The sequence below is a fragment of the Anthonomus grandis genome, chromosome 2, assembly GCF_022605725.1.
Source record: "Anthonomus grandis grandis chromosome 2, icAntGran1.3, whole genome shotgun sequence".
Taxonomy (NCBI): domain Eukaryota; kingdom Metazoa; phylum Arthropoda; class Insecta; order Coleoptera; family Curculionidae; genus Anthonomus; species Anthonomus grandis.
The window spans coordinates 15,975,670-15,993,683 of record NC_065547.1 but is presented as its reverse complement, the minus strand read 5'-3'; the positions used below and the strand labels follow the sequence as shown (position 1 = coordinate 15,993,683).

General features: G+C 32.5%; 2 protein-coding genes across 4 annotated transcripts in view; both read left to right on the top strand.

The window, feature by feature from the left end:
- Positions 1-18,014, top strand: part of LOC126733602 (uncharacterized) — a 189,196-nt gene that overhangs the window by 121,674 nt on the left and 49,508 nt on the right. The window lies entirely within an intron of this gene.
- LOC126733601 (uncharacterized) overlaps positions 1-18,014 on the top strand; it is a 69,754-nt gene that overhangs the window by 36,799 nt on the left and 14,941 nt on the right. For all 3 annotated transcript variants that reach the window (XR_007659784.1, XM_050436968.1, XM_050436967.1), the window contains exon 8: positions 9,342-9,607. Coding sequence is in view for 2 of the 3 variants with exons in the window: in XM_050436968.1 (XP_050292925.1) it covers positions 9,342-9,607 (266 nt within the window). In the remaining variant the exon portion in view is untranslated. The remainder of the gene's footprint in view (positions 1-9,341; positions 9,608-18,014) is intronic.

Below are 18,014 nucleotides of genomic sequence, written 5' to 3'. Positions count from 1 at the left end.
AAAAAAGCCAATATATTTAAAATCATCGGCTGCGATTGTTCATTATACCTATTATATCTTTTTTTAGGCATTATCTAGCACTTTTCAAAATAACTTTCAAGAACAAGTTGACAAACCAATATTTTTGATTGACAGTAACCGATATTTCACATAACCTAGTATATAAAAGATGAATAATCATCAGACACCAATTTTTTTCAAAAGTTTGTTGTCGCCGCTGTTTGGAATATGCTAAACAAAGATAAACAAAAATGACGTCATTACAAATGGGTATAATTTCGACTTTAATGACCTTTTTGGAGAAGCAACTGATCAGTTTTGATATAAAATAAAAGTAAATCGCTACAGGAGTCTTCAAAATAGTTAGGTTTCTGTAAAGCCTCTGACACTATCAACATTTTTTCCAGTCCATTGAAAGATTACTCAATTGCTTAAAAATAGTTATATTTACAAGGGACTTTGTAATGGCCTTTTTAGTAAAGAAATTCATGAGTTTGCAATTTAAATAAAAATTAATAAAATTGGTACAGAATTTTGCAAAATATTTAAATTTTTGAAATGCCTTTGATACTATCAAGATTTTATTCAGTCTATTAAAAAAACTACCGTAAAGTCGAATGACTTTGACCCAGTTTTAAAGTTTGTTTTTAAATTTTTTTTTAATATAATATCACAAAAAATGCAAAATTTTTATTAGTTTTATTTGAGTCTTAATGTATTTAATTGAAATATCTACCCAACAGTATGTAACTAGGTCCTATTTCAAAAAAAAAAAAAGTGGGTGTGCAATGTCACCCTCAAGGATCGGGTTACTTTGTTCCATACTATATTTTGTGCTTATTTAGATTTATTTCAAAGACTGGGGCAAAGACACCCATTCGGATGGATATATTTGACTCATTTAAAAAATATAATTTGATTTTTTAGATTTTCAGAGAAGGTATGTTTGGTAAAACATAATTATGGCAAAAAAATATGAAAGCCAACAAATTTCTTTATTTAAACAAAGTTTTAAACATGAAATTATCCCGGTCTATGATAGATGGATCTCCACAGACATCAAAATATGCCACATGGTAGGAATTTCGTAAGGGCTGTTCAGGCCACTTCCAAATATTTTTTTTAACATGAACCATTTCTAAAACCCAGCCAAACCGAATGTCCTTGGCATACCCATTAAATTTGTCAGGAAAAGAATCTAGAGAATTGGGTTCGGTAACAATTACGTAGTCACCGATAGAAAAAAATTCTTCATTTTCTGACGAATTATCCATGTAAACTAAACTGGAACTAGAAATACTTGTGTCTGAATCGATTCATATTTTTGTTTTCTTCTTTTTTTCGATTTTCGATAAGCCGGTGGTTCCAGGCTCATTAGCATTTACAACTTCAATCGGTTCAGGCATATTATCTATTTCTGCAAGAAAATTATCAATTTCTTCTTCAGCGGCCTCCAAGGTCATCTCATCTATATTTTCCCTAGAATTCAGTGTCTGTATGTTATTTTTCTTATTGTTATTTGTGTTTGTTTTTTCCTTTTTTTTATTTTTATTTTCATTTGTTTCTGCTTTCTTCGATTGTGTTTTCTTAGTGACCATTTTTTTTTTAGTTTTTTCAGTTTTATTAAGGCTTTCTGCTATCTTGCGATTTTGAAGCTCATCCGAGCTGCTACTTTTCCCAGCAGTTACCTCAATTTTCCGTCTGCGTGTTTGTTGTGGTTCCGAGTTTATTCCTCTATTTTTTTTTCAAAAAATTAATAACCACATCACTTACCCTCGCTGCTATTTTGACGGGATTCTACTGATTTCTGTTGTTACTTGGAATTCTCTCTAACACTTGTTGTTTGTCGAGTGGGAAAATTCCGCATTTTCGGTAGCCGTTTTCAAGATTTTTTCCACCCTGTTTACTAACAGCCTCCACTAGCTTTTTAAGGAGTTGAGGAAAAATGCTTTTGGGGATGGAGCCAGTATTGATGTTGTGAGTCTTGAAATCGAGTAGAATTTTCCATCAAGCTACCTTCATGGGATGAAAATAGGCTACGTCTAGTGGTTGCGTTAAGTGGGTGGAGTTGGCAGGAAGACACAAAAATGAGATATTTTCTCGTTCGCAATTCTGAATAACTGTGGGTGAAATATGGGAGGATAAGTTGTCGCCTATAATTACTTTTTTCCCAGGAATCTTTTTTTAATTTGGGCAGAACCAGAGAAATAAATCAGTCTTTAAAACACAACGAATCAAACCAACCGCTCTTGGATCTGTCATATCGCGACAGATTATCTGGACGATTCTCTATTTAGGTTGGCCATAGCTTGTCTGATTTATATACAACGTAGGGAGGAAGCACGTCGCCAGCAGCGTTACCGCAAAACATAATGGACTCCGCAAATTTGCTAGTATTTAAGACCCTCTCTATACATTTGGTCCCGCGTTTGGTCAGAACTCTTTTACGACCCGGATCGTCACTTAGATTCGTTTCGTCATAGTTCCAAATACAATTTGGCGGAACGTCCTTAAGTTCTTCCTCCAAATTATTAAAATATTTAGTTATGGTTTCTTCATTTATTTCGGCCCGTGATCTTTTTATGTTACTCGCAAACCGTTGCGTTAGTGTTGGGTTTCTTAGAAGAAAAGATTGAATCCAATCTTTTCCAGGGATGTTTTCTGGAAACTGCTTCACCGTTCTGCCCTCGCGCTCTAAGTAGTTTTTAACTAAATGTTTAAGGTCGGTTTGGTCGATGGGGAACCCATAATGAGAAAGAGTGCAAATATGTGAAATAAATGCATTTTCTTCAATTTTTGTAAAAATCGGCTGACCACCTATTGATTTTGTGTGTCTGTTTTTAATTTTGTTTTTTATTGTCCCAACTGGAACTTTAAATTGTAGGGCAGCCTTTTGAGAGAGTTCTCCGCTTTTTACTGCTTCTACGGCCCTATTTAAAGTCTTTTGGGTGTAGTTAACATCTATGTAGTTAACTCCTAGCACCGGCCGTGCGTTTGTAGGTCGAAAGCATAATTTACTAAAAAAAGCCATTTTCAAAACTGTTGATAAAAACATTAGAAAGAAAACGTAAAATATTGTTATCAAATAGGTAGGTATTTAAAGAAAATTTAAGCTCTAGATAGGCTTTACCTACGACTAACTTAGTTAAAAATATTTGAAACTCACTTATTTGTTATTAAACACAATAAACAGGTATTCTTTAAATTGAGCCAAAGACGGCACGCTGTCTAATGAAAGACGAAAATAAAACCCGCGTGTTATTCGAATGCTTTATTTTATGCTTTTCGATAATATAAAAATAGAGCAAAGAGTAGACTTAGTCTATTGGCAACCCGAAATACATCTATGAACTTACGCTGCAGGACAAATTATATGACCTTCAAAATTTAAATATTTCGCTTGTCATATAAAATATGTTTTAAATATGTGTGAAATGGAAGAAGAATGTGTTACTTCGTCATATACAGTGTGACCCATTTGTTTTCGGGTCACCCTGATAAAAAGTTTATTTTTGGTGCGATTTTGCTCGGGTTTTTTTTTAAATGTTAGGTCCAGAAAAACTACATCATCATAACAAAAAAAAATTCTGCCATGCAAATTCCAAGGCCTACTAATGTCAGTTTTTAAGGGCCAAATTTTAAGAAACCATGCTAGGCATTTTTTTGCTGTGCAAAAAATTGTGCACACCACTGGATTCGGCATCCCCCAAAACGGCCTTATACCAAATTTCACCAAAAAATATTAAGTAATAACAATTTTATAACAAAAAATAAAAAGGGAAATTATGCATTTATTTACATTTAAAAATGTGTAGATAGCCATGAAAAAAACAAATTGAACAAAGATAATACAAGCAAATAACAATTCCAAACTAAATACAAATAAAAACAAACAATAAACTAACAAAAATAAATACAAATAAAATAAAAACAACAAATTAAAAATTAACCGCTACTAAATTTTTGAAATTTCTACTAATCCACCATTGTTTTCTATGCATTATACATTCCTTTTGCCTACATTTAAAATAACTTTACGGACTTGCTCTGGAATAATTTCTGAACAAACCTGGATTATTCTGACTTGTAGATCTTCTAAATTTTGAGGTCTTGATTTGTACACTTTTTCTTTAAGTAAGCCCCAGAGAAAAAAATCGAGTGGCGTTAAGTCAGGGGATCTCGGTGGCCACTCAACGAAAGGACTGTTTCGTCCTATCCAACAGTTTTCAAAATGTTGATTTAACCAGTCTCTTACTAAACGAGCATTATGGACAGGACAACCATCTAATTGAAACTTCAAATTAAGGTGATATCTTAAGGTTAAATCTTCTAATGCGTTCGAAAATTCATTCTCAAGAAAATTCAAAAATTCAATTGTATTCAAATTACCATTAAAGAAAAAAGGGCCAATAATTTTGTCGCTTAGTATTCCACACCAAACGTTAATATATATAATAATTCTGCACGGACCAGTGGCGACAATTTTGACTGGAGACTACGCCATTTGTGGTAAAAATGGCTTCATCGCTAAAAAGGATTTCATCTAGAAAGTTTCTGTTGTTTAAATATTCTCCCTAAAGCCAATAGCAAAACTCTAATCTTCTTGCCTGGTCACCATCCTCTAAGGTGTGCAAAAATTTTGGCTTAAATGCTTTTATGTTATTTTTTTGCAAACATCTTCTTATACTTCCTCTGGGGATGTTATGGACCAAACTAGCCGTTCTGACACTACTTCGAGGATTGCCGTTAAAATATTCCAAAATATAATTTTCATTTCTTCTGAGCCCACGCCGTCCATTATGTCTATTTTTAAGTAGATTGTTCGAAACAGATCCTGTTTCATTGAAAATTTTATTAACACGTTGCACAGTACTTAGACTTACTGGTCTATCAGGATGCCTAATTAAATTCTCTGGCAGCTTCTCTCATCGAACGCGTGTTACCACCAACAAGACGAAGAATTTCAATTTTTTCTCTTAAATTTAAATTTTCCATGATTACTTATACTATCTAAACACGTTCTATTACCACTTTTGACAGTTTTGACTTTGACGGATGTCAAATGTGACAATTCAATATTTCAATAATTTTTAGACACAATAGAGTTCAATATTTCAATAATTTTTAGAAACAATTTAGAAGTAAAGCGCATTTCTTTTTTTTATCATAAAATTGTTATTATTTAATATTTTTTGGTGAAATTTGGAATAAGGCCGTTTTGGGGAATGCCGAATCCAGTGGTGTGCACAACTTTTTGCTAAAAAAATGCCTAGCATGGTTTCTTAAAATTGGCCCTTAACACATTGAGCTCCGCGTGCCCACTGGTGGGCATTTCGAGTTTGCTTTCTGGGACCACATGCCCACCGGTGGGCACATCGAGTCGCTTATTCAGGGACCGCGTGCTCACCCGTGAGCATGGATTACATTGATTCTCTCTATACCAAACGACGGTCTGGTCCCAGGATGAGCCAAAAAATATATTGGGTTGGGCAGTTTAGATAGTTTAAGCATTTAGTTTATAAGAGTAGAAAAAAACATATTTGAGTTAATATACCATGTTATATTACCTTAAAACAGAAAAAATACTCTTAAAACTTAAAAATAAATTGTCATAAAAAACAGTCGTTTTCTTATGTAACCAAAACTTAAAATACCGTAAAAATGACTAACCTAAATATAATAAAACTTACTAAAATGACCTAACGTTTGACGAAATACACACTGCCACAAAGAAACTGCTGACACTAAAGTTTTAAGCCAAATGTTTTTGGAAGCAAGTAATACAAAGGGGAATATTACACGGTACACAAATTGTATTGACCTTTTTCGCATTTTTTCGGGAGTACGCAGCATCGTGAGCCATTGACATGGTGCTGTAGCATTTAGTGCATCTCTTTCGAGTAACTCGTTTTTAGCCTTCCACTTCCTTCAACGTGCAGCGTTGCGTTCTTGACGTGGAAGGACGAGAAACAGTACTAAGTTTTTCGTCGTTTTCAATGAGACCTGAAACTACCTCTTCTTTGAAAGTGGTGATTTGTACCATTTTGAAGTTCGCCTTAGAAAAAGCGCGTATGCTAACATTTGATCCGACAAGTCGATAAAGGCCTTGCCATGATTATAGTCAACAATTACTTTCGGTTTAATAACTTCCTTTCCTTTTTTTGCTAAAGTAACGGTAGAATCATCGTGTTTGGTGCTTAGCATGATGACGTCTCTCTTATCCTTCCACTTCAGGACTACAGTTTTGTCATTATCTTGCTGAGCTACAATTCCACCTCGATTCAACTTTTCCTTTATTACTTCCTGAGGATTACCTTTGCGGTTTGCTCTAATTGTACCAACTAAATGCGTTTTTCGGTCAATCAGTCTTTTGGCTAATGATACGCTCGTGTACCAGTTGTCAGTGTAAAGTGTGCGGCCACTGTCCAAAAGACCTTCCATCAATTCCATGACTACCTTTTCAGAAACTGCAAATTCACTTGATTTTTCTCTGCCGGTATATACTTTGAAATCCCAGGTGTATCCTCCAGATACACACAACTTGAAAAGCTTTATACCGTAGCGGTGTCGCTTATTGGGTATATATTGTCTGAAATAAATGCGTCCTCGAAATGGGACCTTACTTTCGTCGATACAAATGTCTTTTTCGGGCATGTAGGAGGACTTAAATTTCTTTTGCAGCATGTCAAGAAATTCGGATATTTTGTAAAGTCGGTCATCAGAGGGTCTATCATTCTCATTATCACTTACATGGAACATGCCCAAAATACCTTCAAATCTGTTTCTACTCATAATTGTGGGTATGCGATTTTGGTGCAACGATTTGGTTGACCAATAATCCCGTAATTGAGGCATTGGAAGAAGGCCCATCCATAATATAATGCCAAAAAATTTTCGCATTTCCACGGAATTGGTATCCACCCATTTCGGCACCTTGGCCTTCCGGTTTGGATCTGCTATTGACGCAGCAATTCGCTGTGAAGCAAACCTATTGGTTTCAGTCACAAATAGAATAATCATCTAATCGTCGATAAAATAGTTTAAGAATTTAGTTGGATCTTTCCCTGCAAAGTCTGCACTAACAGCTGGAACAACACCAACATTCTGAGGGCTTTTACTAAAAGACAGTCGGTCTCCTTGAACGTGATCCCATTTTTGCTTAGTAGTTAAAGTCGCTAGAGGTACGTTATCGTCTAGATCTTCGTCTTCGGATAATAATATGGCAGAATTATCTGAATTATTACCGGATGAATCGTTATCGGATGATAGATCACTTTCAACAGGAATAAAATCTTTATCTACGAGCGAATCATCTGAAAATCCGGTAATTTCGTCTTCAATTATATCTCTTGACTCGTCGTCGGACAGATTCTCCAGCTCCTTTGCCAAATCCTGATCCGATAGATATTTCTTAGCCATATTTGCTTAACTCTAAAACAAAAAAACACATTAAAGCTAGTGTCCACGGGTGGGCATTCGGTCCCAAAATGTAAAATAGCATTCTGGGACTACGTGCCCACCCGTGGGTCACCGCAAAAAATTACAAAAACAGCCAAAAGTCGACAGAGTATTGATCCACAAACAACATAAACTGCAAAAAAATAACTATTAACAAAAAATATCCAGAATGAAAATTCGGTCCCTGGAAGTAAAATCCAAATGCCCACCGGTGGGCACGCGGGGCTCAACGTGTTAAAAACTGACATTAGTAGGCCTTGGAATTTGCATGGCAGAATTTTTTTTACTCCTGTGAGTCAAAGTCCCCCGACTTTACGGTACTCAATAACTCCAAAATGGTTTTATTTACAAGGAAACTTGTAATGACCTTTTTAGTAAAGAAACTCATTAGCTTTCTAATAAAATTACAATCAATAAAATCGTTATATAAGTTTTCAAAATATTTAGATTTTTGTAAAACCCTTGATACTAAACTAACTCAAAAACGGTTCCATTTACAAGGAAACTTGTAATGACTTTTTTAATAAAGATACTTAGTAGTACTCACTACTTTTAGTAAAGATAATCAGTTTTGAAATAAATCTAAAATCAATAAAATCGTTAAATGAATTTTCAAGATGTTTAGCATATTCTAAAGTCTTTGATACTATCAAAATTTTGTCAGTCCATTGAAAAACTACTCAGTAACTCCAAAATGGTTATATTTACAAGGACACTTATAATAATAAAACTTATAATAACCTTTCTGATAAAGAACTGAACTTTTTTAAACTTGAGTTTTCATATGAAACTAAAATCAATAAAATCGTCACAAAAGTTAAAATATTTAGATTTTTGTAAAGCATTTGACACTATCAAAATATTCTTAATCCATTAAAAGAGTATTCAATAACTTTAAATTAATTATATTTACAAAAAAACCTGTAATGACCTTTTTGGTAAAGAAACTCATCAGTTTTCATGTGAAACTAAAACCAATATAATTCTTAAATAAGTTTTCAAAATATTGAGTTTTTTGTAAAGCCTTTGACACCATCAACATCTTTTCAGTCTACTGCTTAATAGCCCCGTAATGCTTATATTAACAAGGAAACTTGTAATGACGTTTTTGGTAAAGAAACTGATAAGAATTGAAAGTTAAGTCAATGAAACCCTTAGATGAGTTTTTAAAATATTTCGATTTTTCGAAAGTCTCCTAGAGTATCTGACAGTTTTTTTTCATTCAATGGAAGAACTACTCTATAATTTCAAAACGCTTACATTTATAAGTAAACCTATAATGACCTATCTGGCAAAGACTAAAATCTATAAAATAGTCGTAGTAGTAGTTTTGAGTTTTGTGAAGCACTTTTTTCCTTTGCGACTCTTTAAAAAAATAATTTCCTCATTTACACCATAACCAAAAACTATACGAATACGTATCACATGAACCCTAATCAGTACGATAAATTGCATAAAATTCTAACAACTATTGTGACCTGCGCCGAATTCCTACCACAAAAACAAGTTCTACCACTTTTGACTCCTAGTTCTGCTAAATAAAAGTCCAAATAAAAAATTTTAAATAACCAGAGCCTTGCCACACATTTCCTGAATAGAAAAAGTTAAACATCACCTTTTTTACTCTTATAGAACCAAAGTTATAAGCATTTTTAGCCCAACAAGTCTCTTTCACAAAAACTCAAAAGGAAGAGTGTTACCCTTAAAACAATGTCGAAACTTCAAAACCACCCTCTATATACCAAAAATTGACCCTTCAATTTAATTTAAGGGCCTGTGCTTGCTGCGACCGGAGGTCTTTCGGGGATTAGGAGGACCTCATTTTCTATAGGGCACCACTCTCTATCCAAAAAAATTAAATAATATCATTAAAAATCTCGTAGGTTCATCAAAAAATGCTGATACAGATATCGTAGAGTCATTAACACTTTCGGAGGGTAAACCCAAGCCATTAAGTAAACTGGAAAAGACCATTCTTAGGGGCAAAAGGGAGAGGGACGCCAAGGAAAGGTTGGAGGAGTTTGCAGAGCCGCTGGTACCGAAACAAAGTTTCACTTATAAAATCGTTTCGAGAAAGAAAGTACAGCAGGAGGAAAAGTTGAGGGAGATATTTAAGATGAATTTGGTGCTTCGAGGTGGTACTTCTAAGGTAATATATATACAACATATTTTTCTTGATATCACTCAGGCCTTCTACAGTAAAACCTATTAGAGATTATAGATTTTGGCCACGGTGGGACCATTTTGGAAACAAAATAATCGGAGAATATTAAACTTTGCTTTAAGATTCAGATTCTGATTCTGATTTGGATCCAGTTTCATACTGTAGATTGAGTTTCAGGCAACGGGTTTAGATTAAGTTTCAAACCCAAATTTCTTTCTAAATATTTATTAATTTCATTTTCTGAATGATTGATTCGCTTTTGGAAACATGTGACAATTCTAGAAAATTCAGTTAAATCTGATTTATTTTAGAATCAAGGCCTTTCCGGCTGTTACTTTCTTCAGATTCAGAGAAAATCCGAATGAGATTTATGCCATATGTACACCTTTATTTATAACAATTTGAAAACTGGAGAGCCTCTATTTTAGTAAATAATTTTAAAAATCATCTTCATATGTATAACACTAGATTTATAAATTTCTTTAGAGTCCCACAGCATAGAAACATAAATTTTCAAAAATCTTTTATTTTTGTAGCCTCTCAACTTTAACTTTAACTTTAACTAAATTGCGTGAGCACGTTAAACAATTTTTAATAGGAGTATTTAAAAAATATATTCAAAATTATCTCCTTGAAAAACAGCAATGAAATGCTTAATTTAATTTGAAATAATTTGAAATAAATACAATAAACGTGTTAAAAACCATAAAAATAGCTGTATACATTTTTTTATAGGGCTTTGGTATACGCTCGCCTCCATCTAAAATTTCTTTACAAGTAGCATTTGTTACATAACACGTTTTCCTTTGCACCCCTTGCGCGTCTACCTACCTACCTCTGGTATTTCTTTTATTGCTAAAAAACAAAAAAGTCAATTTGTATAGTAAGTAAAGTATAGTTAAGTACTTATATTGGCTAGGTTAATAGTTATTATTATTCTTTCTTTTTATTTAAATTCTTTTTCAAAAAAAGGGCCTTGCTACACAGGTTTGCACCTGTGCTAACGGTTTCATAATCGAGGCATGGTCCTATTTATCATAATGGTTTATTTATTGTAAATTGATAATTATGTTTGTAATTTTATTGATAAATAAATTTATTTTGAATTTGAATTTAGGTCAAAATTCTCATAATCGAAAGATTTTGCTGATTAATTATGGGATGTAAAAAATATTACATTAATCCACTAAATATCCTATAAGTGTCTATGTCTGGATTAGGATTTTCAGATGGTAAAATTTTTGAAAATTGAGTAAAAATTTCAGAAAATTCACTAGAAATTGCTTCACTTGAAATGTAAGTTTTTTTTTTCATTTATGGATCTTGTACTTAAGTAGGCAACTTAAAATGGCTTCAAGTGCCTGAAATGTAGTAAAAGTTCCAGGGAATTCAGTTAAAATTACTTCAAACTCCTGAAATCAATTAAAAATCTACTTTAAATATCGAGAAGAAAATTTAAATGCGTCAAAACAAACAAAAAGTTATTTAAAATGACTGAATAAAATTTAATTGAAAATTTCGAGAAATTTACTCGCAATAAGTTAAAATGTCAAATAAAAAATAACTTAAATGCCTCGATGAAAATCAGTTAAAACTTCCTCCCTGAGATCAATTAAAAAAGTTACTTTAAATATCTGGAAGATAATTTAATTGCCTGGAATAAAATAAAAAGTAACTCGAAATGTCTGGAATCAAGTAAAGCATATATGTAAATGCCTGAACGCAATTTGAGTAAAAATTCAAGGAAATTCAGTTGAAATGACTTCAAATGCCTGATATCAATTAAAAAGTTGCTTTTAATAGAATTAAAATTCAAATGCCTGGACTAAAATGAAAAGTGACTTAAAATGCTTGGAATCAATTATAATATAACTTAAGTGTCTGGAATGGAAATTCAGTAAAAATTCCAGAAAATTTAGTTCAAATGACTTCAAAAATCTGATTAGAAATTGAGTAAAAATTCTAAGAAATTCAGTTCAAATTACTCACATAACTAAAAATGTAAGTTTTTTTAGGTATAAATCTTGTATTCAAGGAGGATACTTACAATGACTATAAATAGTACAAATGCCTGGAATCAACTAAAAAAATTAAAAAAGTCATTTCAAATGCTTGGCAAAAACTTGAAATACTTAAAAGCTTAAAATGGACTTCAAATTCCTTGACAAAAAATTCAGATGACTCTAAATGTCAAGAATCGAAAAAAAATTAATTTAAATGCATCGATGATATTTAAAATAATTTTAAACTGCTTGTGAATGAATAAATAACGGCTAAAAATGCCTGGAAAATACTTAAAATAATTTAATATGCCTGAAAAGTGGCTTTAAATACCAGAAAAAAAATTGAAAAAACTGTAAGTGCCTGAAAACAAGTATGGAAGAAATAGTGTCATATGCTTGAAACCAGGACATTAACAATCACTTCAATTGTCCATAAAATATACCTATGCAATCGTTTAAAACGTGACATCAAATGCCAGAAAAAAAAATGATGTCAAAGTTCTTAAGACAAATAAACAATGATTTTAAGTGACTAAGGAAAAAGAAAATTTAAATGTCTTTACATGCCTCGAATCAACATTTTCATTTACTGAAAATTTATAAAGAAATTGAAGGAACTTCAGTTGAATTATGTACTTTATTGTAAACTCATAAGGTGACTCTAAATGCCTGAAATATTTAAAATGATCTTATATGCCTAGAATCGACTAGAAATTAACTTAACTTCAAGTACCTGTAAAAAAAATTAAGATGACTCTAGAGTCTAGATGCTTAATATTGAATAGAAAATTATTTTAAATGCCTGGACGAGATTTAAAATGCCTAAAAAATATAAACCATCACTTTTAATGCTTGGAAACTACTATAAATGACCTCACAAGCCTGTAACTAAGTGACTTTACATACTTGATAGACACTTGAAATGACATTAAATGTCTGAAATCAAGTAGAATATTTTAGGATTATCATTTATGGAAAATTAAGTCAAGATTCAACGGAATTGAATGGGCATAAATTACCTTATAGGAAAAATTTTAATTTTTTCTAGCTATTGATCCTGTACTTAAAATTTCATATTACATTTTTCAAAATTATGAGATTTTGAGTTTTGCATTTTTTTTGAAAAATATTTTTATTTTTCGTCTATATCAGAAAAATCGGCAAATTTATATTCAAATTAAGAGAATGTTCAAAATAATTTTTTTTTTTAATTTTTAGGATAATATGCTTTACATTTTATTATGGATTCAAATTAATCCAAGTAGTAGTTTTAATTTCAGGCCCACATTTATCACTCTATTTATTAATCCCTTTTTCTGAATGACTGATTAGCTTTTAAAAATTATGCGACAATTCAAGAAAATTCAGCTAAATCTGATTTATCTGAGAACTAGCTGAATGCCCGCGGCGTTGCTCGCGTGAAAATAAAAGAAAAGTCGAAGACGGCCTCCAATAATAGTAAATGCAACCCACAATACACAAAAATAAAATCCGAAGGCTCGCCTCATTGATAGTACATGCAACCCACAATTGCCACGCCGTTTTTCTTGAGGTCAAGGGGCGCGATTAATATAATATAATTATTATAAAACCAAGACACAAATAATCTTAAAAATGATTCATTAGATGCAGAGCGAGCGGTAAGACTGAGTCGAGTCACCTCTTGGGTATCAGTCTCGCATGGACCCGCCTTGATGTTATGTCTACCAAAATATAAATAATACAAAGGCACTTTTTCAATCGTATTTATTAATCAGTTTTATGCCGCTATACCATATTTATCATATCGCTAACACCCCTTATCGGTGGAATGTCAAAAAGTTCGTTCGTATCTGGGGCGCGTATTTCGAATAGCGTCCTCATCATAGCGTCTCAAAATCAGCGTAAACCCGTACCCAACTCGTCACCTGGAAGAGTCAACCTAAAGACAGGTTTTTGGTAAAATTCATATGCAATTTTAATGGTGAATCCGTCTTTATTTCGACTCTTGTAGTATGTTGGTTGTGAGATTCTCATTATTCACTTTTTTTTTAAAAAGAACAGAGTCGAGATAACTCATTTCGGGGGGATAACTCATTTCATTAGTTCGAAATTGATAATATTATGTACAATTTCACAGTCTTGGGAACTTTCATTCAGAATGCTAAAAAAGTTTGAGAGCATAATATAATGGTATCAAATTTGACTTTAGAATTTTGAAACTTACATAATCTTATGGGAAATTTAAAGGAGAATTATAAAATTTTATTGAAAATATTGAAAAATTATTAGATTTTTTTAAGAGAAAAGAAATACTATCGAATCATGTATTTTTTTTATTTTCAAAACTTAATGAAATGTTTAAAATAGCATATTATTGGTTGACTTTAGAATTTTAAAAATGACATATCTATTGGGGGATTTGATAGAGAATTGGAAAATCTCATCTATAATGCTAGAAAATTATTCTTTTTTTCACCATTGCATTATATTGGCATTATTTTGAAAAATAATAAGAGAAAAATTAATTAAACAGTGGAAAACTCATTATACCTCTTTATTAAATCCAAAATATTAGATAAATACATAATGTGTATGGTTATTAACATGAAAAATATTTTCAACAAATTTTTCAACAAAATAATAGGTACAGTGTACTACAGGTAAATATTTGAACATTATGTTTCATTTCATTTATTGTATACAGGGTGATTACACTTAACTTGGTCTATTGTTGTGTCTTTTTATTATTGAAAATACAAGATGGTTGAATTAGAAAACTAATTCAATAAAAAAAATTAACAAAAAGAAAGGCTTAAGTAAGATCGCCCTGTATTTTATTTTTATTAATGTTTTTTGGCGGTCGGCTCATTCAAATCGATATTGACTGATATATTGTGTAACTGTTTTCTTGCATTTATCTCAATATTGCTTGGTCGACCTGATTGCATCCTCCCACCAGTAATATTTCAATTTTTTCTTCGAGCTATAGCAGTCGGTTGTACTTTTATCTTGCGGGCTTTTCGCTGTTTTGATTTATCACACATGAATGTCATGATTTGTGTTTGACAAACTTAGATATGTTCTGCATATTATTAACATTTATGACTTTTTTAAGAATTGTGGCGATTCGTTCGAACTCATTATTAATTTTGTCCACGTTGTCAATGTAATTCTCCTTTGCTTTCGAGTCGATACTATTAATAAAAAATGGAATTTGGGAATTTCCATTAAAAATATCATATTCTTCCGTAAGGTCTTCATTACGCCCTGAAGAGCTTGCAACGGGTACACAACTTCCCTCAGACATGTCAACGAAGAATGAAGGTGAAATGTCCTCTCCGAGTGCCAGTTGTGCTAGTCCTTTTCGGTCGAACTCACTTAAAAACAACGAGGTTTTGAAAATTACACCATATTTCTCTTCAACAGCACACATGTGTTTGCAAAAACTACCGCTAATACCCCTTGGACAAGAACACGTAGCATCTATACAATCGACAGTATAGTATTCATTTTTTTTTCACTTTTAACATGAAAAAAATCGTCACTAATTTTTAAAATATCCTGAATGTTTCTGGATTTATCACAAAATTTTTCATAAGCTAGAGTCAGTTTTCTTGATCTTGAATTTGCGAAAGAAATTAACCTTTTTTTGTGATATAGTTCGAATGTTTTAGTTGCAAAGTCCACTAGAGCAGACATATTGAAAGCTTTACATCGTTGGAGTACAACATCTTTAAAAATGCGAATCGAGGCCTCACAATAATTATTAGTATTATGGCCCCTATTAGAAAGTTCACTGCGAAATGCTAACGCCCACTCTTCGCGGCGGTTCCATAAATGTTGAAGATGTTTATTTAATTTTTCATTATAATCAGCTATATAAATCAACTGAGAAAATATGTTCCATAGAATCGATTGCCTCTTGTTCTATTTTTGCAAATATTACACCTCGAAATTTATTCATAATAAATTTACGATCATCCTTCTCAATATTATTTTCCCTTGACCATAGCCAACGCCACAGAGCTTGTGTAACGTAGAAAATACATAACAGCAATGTGGAATTTGGAAAAACTGTCTTGAGTGCATTTCGTTCTGCGGTGGAGTCATCTGTCATTATAACGTTAGGCTCAAATGACACATCACCTAACTTTTCCAAACTTTCTTCAACTGCTTTAAATACTAAAAAATAATTAATCTCACTTTGACTATTATGCAAAGCCACTGCTACTGGCACAGCTCCTACTTTGGTTGGGGCAAAAATAAATGTCACACATGTATTGCTCTGATCGCACGAACCACTTGAATCAATAAATATGATTTCTTTTGTTAATCCAGCAAGAAAGACTCTTCTCATAATTAGCGTAATAATTACAACGATGTTAGGATTTTCTAGTAAATGTAACTGTCCAAAATCACTATTATTCGCCTGCTTTCTTTTGATTATCTCAAATGCGCTAGTCGTATCTCTCTCACCATAGTTTTGCAAACTCCACTTTTTGTACAAATAATTCACTTGAGCGTCAGTCGGATTTACCTGGGCATTTGCTTAATGTATAAGAAGGTCTTTTTCTATAGATTGGGCAATATGCATTTCATGGAATGTTTTTGCCGAGGCCGGTGTCATTCCTGATTCAAAATACGAAATAAATAGGGATTTTGTTTCTTCATTACAACGCAGCAAATTGTATGCTTGAGCGACTTGTATTCGGTGTGAATGGCAAAAATTTATCTCAATACGTATATTTAATCCACCTCTCAACAGAACAGATTTTTTTTTTGTATACACTGTTTCCTTCAAAAACTTAATGGTAATATTTGCCAAGCAGTTATAATTTTGTAGAACTCCTTTACGTTTATTTATTGTTTTATTCCTTAGAGAATGTTGACAGACAAAACGTTTGCAAAATTCAAAACGAACACCCTTCGAAACACGCTTCTTCATTATCCAGTTTGTTTTTGTTTTGTCAGAGAAGTGTTTGATGAATATTTCATATTTTTCATCGAAGCTTTCGCCTTGCACTAATTTGCACTGCAATGTCACTTTAAATTTCTCACTATCGTCTCCTTCATATTGCAACATAGAAAAATCGGTAAGTATGGAACTTATTAAGCTCTTGCAACACTCTTTGTTCATTGTTTCTACTAAAAATGTCTACTTATTCAAAACAATAATTTTTAATGCATAACCGCGTACTGTAATACTAGATAAACTAACCTAAATTAAACGTGTCAAAACGTTTTACCCTATCTGCGTAATTTCTCGTAATCGGTGCCGAAATCGAGACGGGTTTACCGATCATTTTACTGCGTATCTGGCAAGAAAAGCGTCTCCAATACGTTTCCTCGAGTTGACGAACTAGGTATGTGTTTCTAAGCATTTTTAATCGATTTATGCGTCCCGATATCAGCCCCATGAGGGAGACGAAATGAGGACGCTTTTCGAAATACGCATCCGGGGCCTACATTATAAAAAAACATTGTTGCAGTTTTTTCTTAAGTTGATGCCTGCGACTCGTTGGTGCGGGCAGTCTCCGTTCAAACTCCGAAGCTACGCCCCCTTAGTTCTCGAGGTCACAGGTATTCCCATTTTTTACCCCTTATCGGTGGAATTTCGAAAAATCCGTTCTTATCCGGTGCCTACATTATAAAAGGAACCCGTTGGCAAAATTTCACGTTTCTAGCTATTGTAGTTTGGGCTCTGCGATCATGAGTCAGTCAGTCAGGACAAACTCTTTTATATATATAGATTAAGTGCTTTTCAGTTGTTAGCTTTTAGTTTGTTCCAGATTCAGAGGAAATTCCAATTAGATTTTGATTCAAATTAAAATTTCTGAATATAGCAATTCTCATAATCTGAAGGATTTGGCTTTTTGGATCTCAAAACTAATTACAGTAATCGAGTAAATTTATTTTAGACACTTTTCTATGTCTGGAAGAGGATTTCCAGTTAATGGATATTAAGTAGAAACGACTTTATCAGAAATATTAGTTTTTTCCAGTTTTTTAATCTGGTGCTTAAGAAGGAAACTTAAAATGGCTTCAAGTGCCTGGAATCAATTCAAAAATAACTTGAATGCCTGAATGGAAATTAAGTTAAAGTATTAGGAAAATCAGTTAAAATGACTTCAAATGCCTGACATTAAAAAAATGCTTTGAGTATCTGAAAGAAACTTTAAATGCTTCAAATAGAGTAAATATAGCTTAAATGCCTGAAAGGAAATTGAGTAAAAATTCCAGGAAATTGAGCTGAAATTACTGTATTGAAAATTATTTTTTTTTAGTTATAGATATTGTATTTAAGTAGGATGCTTAAAACGACTTTAAATGCTCAGAATCAGAATCAGCTCAAATATGACTTAAGAAACTTAAAAGCTTAAACTCAACTTCAGTCTTGGAAAAAAAAT